Source organism: Homarus americanus, unplaced genomic scaffold, assembly GCF_018991925.1.
Source record: "Homarus americanus isolate GMGI-L3 unplaced genomic scaffold, GMGI_Hamer_2.0 scaffold36018, whole genome shotgun sequence".
Lineage (NCBI taxonomy): Eukaryota > Metazoa > Arthropoda > Malacostraca > Decapoda > Nephropidae > Homarus > Homarus americanus.
In genome coordinates, this window is record NW_024752610.1 from 1 (window position 1) to 15,279 (window position 15,279).

General features: G+C 41.6%; 1 protein-coding gene across 1 annotated transcript; it reads left to right on the forward strand.

Moving 5' to 3' along the window:
• Positions 1–1,873: 1,873 nt before the first annotated feature.
• Positions 1,874–12,689, forward strand: LOC121855151 (holocytochrome c-type synthase-like; the record flags this gene model as incomplete). Its single annotated transcript, XM_042350019.1, is given in 4 exon segments — positions 1,874–2,059; positions 4,205–4,384; positions 7,048–7,160; positions 12,171–12,689. Coding segments are annotated over 4 exon segments (690 nt in total), but the record flags the coding sequence as incomplete, so codon positions are not given.
• Positions 12,690–15,279: the final 2,590 nt, after the last annotated feature.

The window sequence follows — 15,279 nt, forward strand, 5'->3', positions numbered from 1 at the left end:
TTTCCTCAAAAACATATTTAATGTAACAAATTACTCTTATATTGTCTTTTTAATTCTTTTTATTTATTTATTTACTCTTTTATTCTTTCTTTTACTTACTTTTACTCTTTCTTTATTATCTAATTCTCTTTTCTTCTGTGTTCGTTGTACTCGTATACTTGTGAGCCGAGGAAGGTGTTTGTTTGTGGTCAGTGTGAGGGGTAGGACTGTAGGGGCCCCTCACACACCACCAAGGGGAGGCCGGTCAGGGGAACTAAGATACAACACCTCACAGGAGAAATATTGAAATAATCATTATTTAAGGCTCACTGTATAACACCAAAGACATGCATGATAATGTTTTAGTCAACACAAGGGAATTGACAACTAATGGTTCTTCATTTATTAACGACTATCTTCCGAGCTAGCTACCCAGGGGTCATATGAATCACATTACATTTCGGGAAACAGATAGACCTAATAGGTACTCACATTATGGCCCGCCAGGTGAGGAGATGACACCTACATGTCCACACTTAACTCTCTCCAAAAACAGACTCTGCTTTTCAAACTGTGTCAGCCCACAAGGGCTTTCTCATTGGTCGAAGACAGGCCTAGGGCCTTCATACTGTTGGCTCAAAATTGGCGGGAACTCCCAGGTGGTGGGAAACTCATGACATTGTTACACTCACACAGCCAAACTGTGGAATGCTCTGCCTTCTTCTGTGTTTCCACATTCATACAATCTGTCTCACTTCAAAAAGCTGGTTTTCCGGCATCTTCGTGGTGTAGATTAATCTTTATTTTCTATTTTTAATATTTTTTACTCTTATTTCCCCCCCCCCCTCCCAGGCCCCGCTGTGGGTCGACGACTAATAATAATTTTCTTTATCCTATATCATTTTCAGCTGTTCCAGTCAATCTTAGTACTGTACTTCTTTATTTGTTTTTCTATGAGTCTCGTTCTGGTGTCTGCTGAAAATGTCCACACTTGTGGCCCATATAAAACTATTGATCATTCATAGTATTTCAGGAATATTCTGTATGTACTTTGCTTGACATATTCTTATATTTGTTCCCACCTGTCCATTACTCCACCAACACACACCTCTTGTCTACCATTAATATCACCAACCATTTCTTGTGTCTTTACAGCATCAACTCTGTCTCGCCTTGTTCCACACTGTGTTTACTAGTTGTCATAGTCATTCTTCACTGTACAATAATGCCTCATCATCTACAGACCACATTACTTTACCGTCAACTTTAAGTCCTTCATCGCTACTTACAACTTCAATCATTTAAAATTTTAATTAGATATTATATAATGTTGGGGTTAACACACAGCCTTGTTCAACCTTAAACCAACTAGTAAGTATGAACACAGGATGTTTGCTCAATAATCTGTATGATAATAGATAAACCAGAATCATAGCTGTACTGCTCAACTCCAAATGCTAGCTTAAGGAATAACATTATTTCCTAAAACATTATGGTGGATATTATAAAATGTAATACACATTCATTTATTTACCCCAAATAATCTGTTGTTGTTTGTAATATTTCCAAAAACCAGATACATAGATCAGTCATTATTTACTCCAGTCCTCCGGTGTTATTCCTGGCAACCTCTCTTACACAGAAGAAACACTGTTGTAGACTGGCCGAGGAGTACCTGTGGATACTTCCTGTTGGGTGTGAACAAGATGCAGCAGTTAGTGGTCCTTCCCTGGGCTGGTTCCTGTGTGTTAGCTCTCATGTTCTGTATGGGTTCATATCACACCCCCTAGGGGACTGGGTAACTCAAGTAATTCCAAGTTGGGCGACCAAATCATAGCTCTCAGTGTTCCCATCCCAGGGAGTCATTAATTAATACGTAGTTCTTTATCCGCTGCAGACTTTCCCATCGGAGTGCCCCATGAGTGCAGGGGAGGAGAAGGGTCCGGCACACCAGGCTGGGTTACACTGTAGTAAGGACCTGGCGGGCAAGTTGGTGGAGATCAACCCACTCAACATGGAGGCCTTCCCTAACCAGCAGCCTGCACCAGACCAACCATTTAAACTGCCTACTGAGAGACAGGTCAGTTGTTGTCTAATGTTGACTACACTTCCCTAACCAGCAGCCTGCACCAGACCAACCATTTAAACTGCCTACTGAGAGACAGGTCAGTTGTTGTCTAATGTTGACTACACTTATTAATATATTGCAGTAGGACGCCAGATAGGGCCCAAGGATGTTCGCTATATACTAAATCGTGATATATAATTACATGTAATCAATGGGGAAAATAGGGTTAGGTTCTGGAGGCCAATAAAAGTGACTAAACTTGACTTAATAAGTTTATTTTCTTATCAAGTAAAGCACCAATGAACAGTAGACTCAGGAACACCGCCCTCGGCCTGTTGTGGGTCGATTACCTGTGCCCGGGTGAGGCATTAATACCTCAACACCACATACAGTCTGTGAGGCAGGGAGGGGGGAGGCACGGTGCTGGCAGGGAGGCAGGGGGGAGGGAAGGGGTTGCTGGGAGGCTGGGAGGATGCAAGGTGCTGGCAAGGAGGCAGGGGGGAGGGAAGGTGCTGGCAGGGAGGTAGGGGGGGAGGGACAATTATTAATATGACATCAAAATTACAAGACAAGTCCAATAATAAGGCAATTTTTTTCAGCCAGACTGTACTGGGAGGAGAGTAGGTGGAGCCATTGCCAAATTTACCATTGTTATTTAATTAATCATTACAGTACTGATACATTATAAAAAAAGTAATGTACTGTATTGTGGCTTTTTTTATCACACACAATTGTTTTGACTTAGTTGTGGAACTCTTAGGTGGCAAGGTTGAAGTAAGCACTTGTTCTGGGCTGTGGTGGAGTGTCTATACAGCCGGCCCTTAACATACGCGGGTTTAACTTACACGGATTTGCAAATACTGCACACGCTCCCCCCCCCCCGCTCCCTCAGTCAGTCAGTCTCGCTGTAACCACGCTTGTGTTGACATCAGCATTGTAGTTGCAAAAATATTACATTTCCGTGAATGTATCATATCAAGCACAGTATGAATAGAATATCACTAATATAACAGTATTTTAACCAAAAACTATTTAAAAAATGAGCAACATCTCTTGAACATCGGAAGGTTAGGTAAAGTCTTTTGTTTTCGTCATGTATTTTATCCTATTTTACATTGAAATACAACACGTTTCAGCAAAACTACTACTGTATTTATTTCTGAGAATATATTCATTCAGGCGCAGTTTAGGTAAAATATACGTGTGATGTAACAGTTTTTTAACTGAAAACGATTCGAAAAACACGTACCCTCCAGCCCTGTTCAAGGAGAGGACTGGGAGGAGCTGTTTGGTGCTGAAGACGATGACAAGGAAAATGATTTTGATGGATTTTAATGAAAATATTCAGAAATATGGTATCGTAGTATTTATTCAAGTGAATTAGGATAGAATATTATTGTACAACAGTTTTTTAACTGAAAACCATTTGAAAAGCGATTACGGTAAAATCTTTTGAACAACGAAAGAAAGCGAAAGTCATTGTTTTCGTCATGATTTTATCCCACTTTCCACTGTAATACGTACGTCATTTCAGCAAAAATATTACATTTCCATATTTATTTCTGAGAATATATTCATTCAGTCACAGTTCAGGTAAAATATACTTGTGATGTAATATTTTAATGAAAATACCCAGTATTTAGAAATACGGTATCGTAGTTTTCTTTTGTTTCAAATGTAATGAACAAAAATTGAAATTGATGTACTTTATGTTTTACATCGTCCTGTGCTACCATACCATGCATTTGGCTACTTTGGGCTTGCTATGATGACGCAAGAGATCTGCCCTGGCAACTGTACTGACACTCACAGCTGGTGGTGCGTCGTTTCCATTGTTTACTGGTAGTTACTGGTAAATATTTTTCAACCTAACGAAACTATTACCCGTTTAGAGGTCGACCTCCAATTTTTTCCCAAAAAATTTGGTCTTAAAAACTCGAACTACACACAGGTATATACGGTAAATAATGACATGAGGGCTCTCAAATAACGTCTTCCTCTAGTCAAGGATATCATACTACTGCCCGCTTTAGGTGGCCAGAGAGCCGGCTACTTAATGCCTGAATTCAGCATCATATGACGCAGCTTCCCGTTGGCACACCTTATCAGCGACCAGGTATTACTGTACTTGTGTCTAATGTAAACATTATATTACAGGTTTCGTCAATTCCTAAAGCTGACTCGGAGGAAGAGAACTGGGTGTATCCGTCCCCACAAATGTTCTGGAACGCCATGCTGAGGAAGGGTTGGCGGTGGAAGGACGACGACCTCTCCCAGCGCGATATGGACAACATCATCCGCATCCATAACGTCAACAATGAATTAGCTTGGCAGGAGGTAACGTCGTTCTTCTTTTGTTTATATCACATTATTTCTCTCTCGTTTATTGTGAGTACTTATATATACTGACTGCCGGTGACCTGTAGTGAAGGGGTTAGGTTATGTTCAGTAAAGGTGTGAAGACTAGAGTCGACCTTTTTCTAGGCTTTATTGTTCATATAACTGGCCAAGGGCAGTATGGCATCTGGAAGAGAACAAAAGACTATTCTAGTAAGTAAAGGAACAATGAAAATTACTAATATAACCCCAAACAAAACAAAGCCCAATGATAAGAGACATAACATATGTACACACACATAACAAGGCAGAAGACATGGGTTCAAGTGTAGCATAACTATATTACAAAGGGTAAGTGAGGATAGGTCAGGTTCTCCTTGTACAGTATACAAAGACATATTGTGTTTGTTGTACCAAATGGCCCTCGACATCTCTAAAGCATTTAACAGGGTATGGCACAAGTCTTTGCTTTCTAAACTTCCCTCTTATGGTTTCTCTCCCCCATTTTGTTCTCTAATTTCTAGCTTCCTTGAGAACCGATCCATGGCAGTTGTTGTCGAAGGATCGATCTCTTGCTCTTTCTCTACCAATAGTGGTGTCCCACAGGGTTCTGTTCTTTCACCAACTCTCTTCCTTCTTTTTATCAATAATTTACTTCTCACTACAACTAATTCTATCCATTCTTACACTGATGATTCTACTCTTCACTCTTTTTCACATTTTTTCCTTCCTCCTAACTCTCAAACTAGATCTGTTTCTAGAGCTGATATCATTTCATCTATCAATGCTGATCTGTGCAGCATCTCTGAATGGGGAGGTAGAAACTTGGTTAAATTCAATAGTAATAAAACTCGGTATTTACCAATTACACTTTCCAAATTAGATGATCTCCCACCAATTACATTTCAGGACGTAATCATTTCATGGAAGCCACACATCCACAACATTGCTAAAGCTGTCTCCCAAAAGCTGGGAATGCTTTACAGATGCTGTAGCTACTTCACTCCTGAGCAGTTGCTTCAAGTATATAAGGGATTCATTCGTCCTAACTTGGAGTACTGCTCTCATATCTGGGGTGGCTCTTCAACTGTTAGATAGGGTGGAATCAAAGGCATTTCATCTTATTAACTCTCCTCCTTTAGTTGACAATCTTTCTTCCCTTTCTCTTCACCACAATGTTGCTTCACTCTCTCTCTTTTACAGGTACTTTAACGGGCAATGTTCGGTGGATTTGGCATCCTGTGTACCGCCGGCAAGGCCGTGAGCACCTAACACTCGTCTTTCCCGCGGTGCCCACCATATCCCTGTGGATGTCGGTCACACTATTATAACCCGTTATAGTACATCCTTCTTCCCTTACACAGCCAAACTGTGGACTGCTCTGCCTTCTTCTGTGTTTCCATACTCATACAATCTGTCTCACTTCAAAAAGCTGGTTTTCCGGCATCTTCGTGGTGTAGATTAATCTTTATTTTCTATTTTTAATATTTTTTACTCTTATTTCCCCCCCCCCTCCCCCCTCCAGGCCCCGCTGTGGGTCAATGACCTGTGCCAGGGTGGGCTATTACCCGTAAAAATTATAATAATAATAATAAACCGTTAGCGGGCAGGAGTTCCCCTCAGCTGAATAAAATCATCTGTTGTTACCCTGAATAAAATGCTTAAGGGATACCTTGCCTTCTACAGGTTAAGAGAACCTCCACCTTCAGTATTTATATTTATTATTAAGAACCGCCTCCACCTTCATTATACAGTGGTCCCTCGTTTAACGAACACAATTCGTTCCACAGAGTCGTTCGTTAACCGAATCCATTATTTCAATGGAATATTGGGTAATTGGTTCCAGCTCACAAAAAAGTACATACAAAGTAAAAACTAAATGCAGTATAGTACACTTACTTTGAGGTGTGCATGTAGAAGGCTCCTGGTTGATGATGATGATGATGGGAATTAGAAGTGGGGGTGGAGGAGAAGGGAGAAGAGAAGGAAGTGGGGATGGAAGAGGAATCACCTTTCAGGGGACCCATGCTTGATGCCGTCATTTCACCAATAAAATTTTAGTTCACTAGGTGTAATTCAAGATTATTTTATTTAAATCAACACTGCACTGCGCTATATATTATCAATATGTTAACTAAAGTTCAGAATGACCAATAATTTCAATGAAAAATGCAAAAATATTCAAGACACCAACAAAATTGATGTTCACTCCACTGTTTCAAAGTCTCAACTGACGCCTTGTGACCGATTCACGGATCTGATGGGCGCACAACAAACTAGTTCCCTGTACTGCATATATTATCAATATGTTAAATAAATGTTAAAATGACTAATAATTTTAATATAAAACATGCAAAAATATTAAAGAGCTTAACTTTATTGATATTTACTCCACTGGAAACGAATGTAAACATAGAACAGATTACTGAATTGGCAGACTAGCCCATCAGTTGATCAGCTGATGCTCACAACAAAACGTGATTTTCGTAAGGATTTCGTTAATCAAATTTTTTTTCGTTAACCGAATTGATTCTTATGGAAGGTAATTCGTTAACCGAAATTTCGTTAATCGAGGCATTCGTTAACCGAGGGATCACTGTATATATTTATTATTAAGAAGAACCTCCACCTTCATTATTTATATTTTATTCATTCTCCATCAGGTGCTGAAGTGGGAATCCCTCCACAAGAAGGAGTGTGGCAACCCCAGACTGAAGAAATTTGGTGGGAAGGCGACGGAGTTCTCTCCTCGGGCCCGCATGAGGAGCTGGATGGGGTGAGCTGTGTTAATTAATATTTGTGTAGATCACCTGAGGATTACACCACTAACCTAACCTAACCATTGGTGGCCATAATTCACTTGTTCAATAATGATCCCGTTATGCTCTTGTTAACATGTAAGTCATGATAAAGTGTAGGTACTGTACCTGTGCAGTATAAGGCAGTGGCTCTCAACCTTTTTCACTCCATTCCCCCCTTGAGGAATTTTCAACTTCCTCGTGGCCTCCTTCATTTTTCTCCCAGAACAGACAAACAGACAAGTGATAAAGACTAAAGAATGATAAAGAAGGACAAGAGTTAGAATGCAAACACACACACACATTCACATACATAACACGCCCAAGCACTCACACATAAAGCACACATACAGTCATACACAAACATGTTAGAATGCAAACACACACACACATTCACATACATAACACGCCCAAGCACTCACACATAAAGCACACATACAGTCATACACAAACATGCACACAGGTAAACATTCACACTCAAGCTAGCAAGCTGAAGTGTACTTCCTGTAAGCAAGAACACGCCTCCTTTGACAAGCACTGCCCAACTAGGAAGAATGAGAAGAATAATGAGTCATACCAATTTAGCACTAAAAAATGGTAGGATTATATAAGTAAAGAATGAGTATGAACAACAATGGCACCAATAAATAAGAAAATAATTAATAAAGGAAGTGTATAAATATTTCACCCACGTAAAGCAGCGACCACATGAATTATGAAACAAAATAAGTAACACCAATTACGGAGTATATTATGCTTGAGATCATTCAGTCCTATCACCACTTGCAAAGGGATGACACACGGACACGTACTGAACAAGTCGGTTCAGCAGCTCGGTCCAGTGCCTGTCACACAGACAGGAACCGGACCTGTGAAATCTTAAGTAATCCATAAAAAAAAAAAAATTAGCACCAGAGTATGTAAATATTAAAATTGTATTGTCGTTATGATTAAACAAAATGACAGAAAATGAATTAAAATTCTCTTCTGCCAAGTCAAAATAAGTAATACAAGTTTTGTTTAATTCAGATTCCCAACATTATTTGGAAACGTACAATTTATTACAGCTCGCCGTGGCTCCCCTAAATTCTTGCCGTGGCTCCCTTGGGGGCCATGGCCCCCAGGTTGAGAACCACTGGTATAGTACCTGTACACTACCTTACTGTGCAGTATAGTACCTGTACAGTATAGTACCTGTACACTACCTTACTGTGCAGTATAGTACCTGTACAGTATAGTACCTGTACACTACCTTACTGTGCAGTATAGTACCTGTACAGTATAGTACCTGTACACTACCTTACTGTGCAGTATAGTACCTGTACAGTACAGTACTTTACACTACCTTACTGTGCAGTATAGTACCTGTACAGTACAGTACTGTACTGTACAGTAGTGCACAGGTACACTACTGTACTGTACAGTACAGTACTATACACTTTTACTGTACAGTATAGTATAGTACTGTACAGTACAGTACCTGTACACTACTGTACAGTATAGTATAGTATTGTACACTACTGTACAGTACCTGTATACTTTTAAACTGTACACACACACTACTACTACTACTACTTTGCTGTCACTCTGAATCGAGTATGACGATCATCCAGCTATGATACAATGATATGAGTTATTAAGGATGTCACCAAGGTTGGTGAGGTCTGAGGTGACTAAAGAGGCCGATACAGGACCGGCAGAGTCGATCACAGATGTTGCACGTGTGGAGGGCTACACCTAGTGCGGGAGGGACGGCGGCAGTGTCTTTCCGATTTTGGCGCTTATCTGCCTCAGTTTGCAGTCGGGCTAACTCAAAAGTATTGACACCTTCTTGTGTGGTGATCCTCCAAGTGTTACGGTGTGGAGTAATCGTCTCCCAGGTGAGGGGGTCGATTTTGCACTTTTTCAGGTTTGTCTTAAGACTATCCTTATACCTCTTCAGTTGTCCGCCAGCGTTACGTTTACTATTCGTTAGGTGACTGTAAAGTAGCTGCTTTGGTGGTCTTCTGTCGTCCATGTGGGTAACATGGTCAGTCCAGTGTAGTTGTTCATGGATAATGGTAGCCTCGATGCTCCTACAGTTGGTGTCACCGAGAATACAGGTAGTCCTCGACTTACTACCTACTCGACATACGACCACCCAGACATACGACCACCCCAGTCGTACCAAAATTTTGTCAAATTACGTATTTGCTTGTCCCGACGTTAGTGATTGCACTATGTACTGACAAAATTTTCGTTTGTAATTCCCTTTAAAATGGCTAGCAAGCGTAAAAGTGAGAGTTCTCGTGGTGCTGAGAAGAAAAAGAGACGCCCATTTTAGATTTTCTATGTATTATTTTCGCATTTTCAACTTGAGACCAATTCGACCTACGACCTGGATTTGGGTCCCTAACCCCGTCGTAATTCGGGAACTGACTGTACTGGCATTTGTTCTCTTGTCTTCCCAGCGAACTCGGAGGATGGAAGGTAGACTACGTTGGTGAATGTTTACACACACACACACCTCAGTCAGCTGGTTGACTCTTAACTGCCTGGCTTAACTGTGGCATCACTTAGATTGTGGTTTGAGTGTAGAAGGAACTATTTTTGTACATAAAATATAGTGCTTCTGATGGCTTGCATGAGATCAGTTGAGTTATGATTGTTGGACTAAATTAGAATTTTTACTGAACAGGACCAAAGGGGACAAAATTCAGATACCTGGAAGATTCAGATACAGTAGTTGGAATAAAGGTAACAGGAATTGTACTGTACATTGTGTTTACCATAGTAGTGGAGATGTTCTGCATACAGTGGCTGGCCTGACATTAATTGGGGAGGTTGTTGGTGTTACTGGGCCACTACAGCGGAACCCAGAATCAAATTTTACTAGAAAGTGATGAATATTGATTGTGTTGCTCTGTGGTACAATATATAGCTACTTATTGGGGAGCTACAGCACCTGCTTCCATGTACTGGGTGGAGTGAGAGAGGGAGGACGGTGAGGCACACATGAAATAACTGACCAACTTCAGTGTGCAGTGGCGGACTGGCCCACCAGGATACCGGGAAATTTCCCGGTTGGTCCCAAATTGATGGTCCATCACTTTGGGACCAACGGAAAAAAGAGATATTATGATGAGTCATAACTCACAAGAAGAAGATTACATATAGGTAGAATATTGATAGTAGTAAAGAGAGGAAGACTTTGGTAACGTGGCCGTGTTGGTTATTTACTCTGGTCAATACACTGATCTTATCCGTCAGTACACATCTATTACGTTCTTAAGGACGACTTCTCAAACACCGCTTAGTTACGACTATTTATTAATGACGACAATGGCATGGACACATTAATAACACCTTCTATTGAAGTTACTAGGACATTATATTACGTTACTAGGACATTATATTACGTTACTAGACACTGATTCTCGGACACAACATGAAATGAATACACTTCCCACGTAAGTAACTCATCCTATGGAAAGCTTTGACAAAAACTCACGTGACCTGAGGAAGGCCCAGCAGGTGGTCCTGGGCTGTCTCTGGGCGACTGCTTAGCTGTTGACACCGGTGTCAGGAAGGAAACTCTCGCTCCCGACCGGAGGAGGGCTTGCCTCCGGCTCTCTCTGTCTGACTCTCTCGACTGTGACTCGCCCCCTCGACTCCTCGTGAGGGAGGGCTACGACGTTCTATATAATGGGAGACGGTGAAGGGTCCCTTTACATTTGACCTCGCTAATGTAAGGTCAGGTCTGGACTGTTTCTGAGATGTAAGCTGTGATCTGACAACCCATCACTACAATATGAGGTTTATGAGATATTAACTCAATCCGTCCTAATGCGACATTACTGTACACGGTCCGTACCAATGCGACCTGAAACTAAGCCACGTGTTTACGATCGCTTAGTGATTCAAATCTCGCCGAACAAGATTTCCGGCTGAAACGACCTTCTCGGCGAGATTTCCGGTTTATTTTTACCGAAAACCGGATGTTTATATCCACTTTCGTTTACAGTCTATCTTAATGTGAACAAAAGCTGTGTTCCAACGTGAATTTCAATCAAGTAGCAAATTTCAATTTCTCCGATCGCTTTTTGATAATTTCAATTTTGACGATGAAAATGAATCAGATGTAGAGTTACAGCGTGTGGAAGTGTTCTTCAGTGATATTAGTGAAGTGGGGACTGCAGAAGATGTGGATTCATATACAGATTTGGATCTAGATCTAGAATGGTCAGATCTGCCCGTTTTAATCCAATTTCTTCCGTTTTTTTATTTTTTTAAGCAATTCATCAATAAATAAAGTATGAACATTATATATTGGTTTAAAGGTTAATTATTTCTCTTTATTTTGGTGTCAGTTTCATATTGAATAGATGTAACATTTTATTTGCTTAAAACCTTTACTTTTATTTGATTCCTTTGACTACATTTTGGGATTAAGTGGGCCCTTTTGGACCCTTTTGAGTGGGCCCCTTTACAAGTTTTCCCAGTAGAAATTTTTGACCCAGTCCGCCACTGACAGTGTGTGTGTGCGGGAGATGTGCTTCTGGGCAGTAGTTGGTCAAAAAATTTCTAGCAGCCTCACAGATACTTGGATCTTGAATAAAGGATCATTAATAATATTTTGTGAATAAGTTAATTCATCTATTATACTGTACACCTGCTGCTACACTTACCAACATTCGACTTGTAAACTTTCAGAGATTCAGCCAAACCTGTCCATTGGTTGAGTTGAGTATTTATACATTAAAACTGTTCAAGGTTTGTAAGATGCTGTCTTTATTATTGGGGTATAGTTATACCTTTAATTTTTACATGTTTGTCATCTGTAAGAGTAATGGTAGACTCTCAAACTAGTCTCAGTAACGTAGAGTATCTCATTCATGGGTGGAGGAGTGTACTGTACTGTATGTCTCTGGTGGCTCTCAACAACTGTGATGGTTGTAGTACAGTGTTATCCTAGAGTCAGTAAAGGACTGTCTTCTGTTCTCACACAGGTATGAGCTGCCATTTGACCGACACGACTGGATTGTTGATCGTTGCGGCAAGGAAGTCCGTTACATTATTGACTACTATGATGGAGGAGCGGTGGACCCCAATGACTACAAATTTGCCATCCTGGACGTGCGGCCGGCAATGGACTCCCTTGAGAACGTATGGGACAGGATGGTGGTGACCTGGTGGCGCTGGACCAGGAGCTCTGACTAACCAACTCCTTCCTTATTGTAACACCAACAATAATTCAAATCTTTAGTCACTTTTAGATGTAGGTATTGTAATTATTTTACTTCATTATTGGAGTTTTTTTTAGGGCAGTTTAAGAATTTTTCATCAATTAACAAAAGACTGCCAGAACTAAGTGTTGAGAAGAGGACAATGAGCAGCAACTTGGTGATGCTTCAACACCATGACAAGTACACAGAAAACACCAACAATAATTGATGCCACATATACTGATGAGCAGAGCAACCCAACCCAACCCAACCCAACCCCAGCCAACCCCAGCCAACCCCAGCCAACCCCCAACCCCAGCCAACCCCAGCCAACCCCAGCCAACCCCAGCCAACCCCAGCCAACCCCAGCCAACCCCAGCCAACCCCAGCCAACCCCAGCCAACCCCTCCCAGACCCGACCCGGACCCCCGACCCGACCCGACCCGACCGACCGACCGACCGACCGACCCGACCGACCCGACCCGACCTAACCTGTTTCTTTGCTCATTCTCTCTACCCTGTACTCTCTCTCTCTCTCTCTCTCTGTTAGATATAATAACTGCTGTCAGTACAACTTGTTTTCTCATCATGTTTAACACTGGAAAAGTCAAAGGTAATTTAAGATTATTTAATTATACTGTATTGTGTAAAGTTTAATGGGGAGGCGGTCAGTTCAACCTGACCTGACCTGACCAGACCTCCTCCCCTTAACACTTGGATATATACAATAAAGGTGTTAATCCTGTAAATATTATGTACAAAGTTAAGATAAAAAAACTCTAAATTATGATGTGTTTTATTTCGCTTTGTTTTTCTGTACATTCTTTGTTGACTTATACAGTGTAGGTATACGGTACAGGTATACACAGTGTAGGTATACAGTACAGGTATACACAGTGTAGGTAGACAGTACAGGTATACACAGTGTAGGTATACAGTACAGGTATACACAGTGTAGGTATACAGTACAGGTATACACAGTGTAGGTATACTGTACAGGTATACACAGTGTAGGTATACAGTACAGGTATACACAGTGTAGGTATACAGTACAGGTATACACAGTGTAGGTATACAGTACAGGTATACACAGTGGTATACAGTACAGGTATACACAGTGTAGGTAGTATACAGTACAGGTATACACAGTGTAGGTATACAGTACAGTATACACAGTGTAGGTATACAGTACAGGTATTGGCCAGTGTAGGTATACAGTACAGGTATACACAGTGTAGGTATACAGTACAGGTATACACAGTGTAGGTAGACAGTACAGGTATACACAGTGTAGGTATACGGTACAGGTATACACAGTGTAGGTATACAGTACAGGTATACACAGTGTAGGTATACAGTACAGGTATACACAGTGTAGGTATACAGTACAGGTATACACAGTGTAGGTAGACAGTACAGGTATACACAGTGTAGGTATACAGTACAGGTATACACAGTGTAGGTATACGGTACAGGTATACACAGTGTAGGTATACGGTACAGGTATACACAGTGTAGGTATACAGTACAGGTATACACAGTGTAGGTATACGGTACAGGTATACACAGTGTAGGTATACGGTACAGGTATACACAGTGTAGGTATACGGTACAGGTATACACAGTGTAGGTATACAGTACAGGTATACACAGTGTGATATACAGTGCAGGTATCACAGTGTGGTATACAGTACAGGTATACACAGTGTGGTATACAGTACAGGTATACACAGTGTAGGTATATATACAGGTATGCACAGTGTGGGTATACAGTCACCAATTGCACAGTGTAGGTATACAGTACAGGTATACACAGTGTGGAGGTATACAGTACAGGTATACACAGTGTAGGTATACAGTACAGGTATACACAGTGTGGAGTATACAATTACACAGTGTACAGTGCAGGTATACACACACACACACACACACACACACACACTACTACTACTACTTTGCTGTCACTCTGAATCGAGTATGACGATCATCCAGCTGTGATACAATGATATGAGTTATTAAGGATGTCACCTAGGGTGAGCTCTGAGGTGACTAGAGAGGCCGATAGGACCGGCAGAGTCGATCACAGATGTTGCACGTGTGGAGGGCTACACCTAGTGTGGGAGGGTCGGTGGCAGCATCTTTCTGGCGTTGGCTCTTGTCTGCCTCGTTATGCAGTCAGTCTAAATCGAAAGTATTGACACCTTCTTGTGGTGATCCTCCACACCGTAGGTGTGGAGTAATCGTCTCCAGGTGAGGGGTCGATTTGGCACTTTTCAGGTTTGTCTTAAGACTATCCTTATACCTCTTCAGTTGCCCGCCAGCGTTACGTTTACTATTCGTTAGGTGACTAAAGTAGCTGCTTTGGCAGTCTACTGTCGTCCATGCGGGTAACATGGCCAGTCCAGCGTAGTTGTTCGTGGATAGTGGTAGCCTCATGCTCCTACAGTTGGTGTCAGCAAGAATACTGGCATTTGTTCTCTCGAGGATGGAACGAGACTACGTTGATGAAAGTTTTCAAGTCTTTGAGGTGCCTCCTGTATGTGACCCATGTCTCGCTGCCATACAGCAGGGTGGGAGGACCACTGCCGATATACGTGTAACTTTGTAGATAACTTCAGTCCCTACAGCTGAAGACATGGTCTCGTATTCTGCCAGAGGCTTTAGATACAGGGTCTTGGACAATTGCCGTCGCCATCTGGCCGCAGCCCAACTGGCCGCGGGAAACTTGCCGCACGGCTGGCCGCCATATGGAACTTTTGTTGACAACCTAACCTAACCTAACCTAACCTTTGAGAGCGCAAAAATAGGCGTTTGCAGTTTACCCCGGTCCGCGGCGGCCAGTTGGGTTGCTGCCAGATGGCCGCGGCCAGTTGTCCCATTCCCTTAGATACAT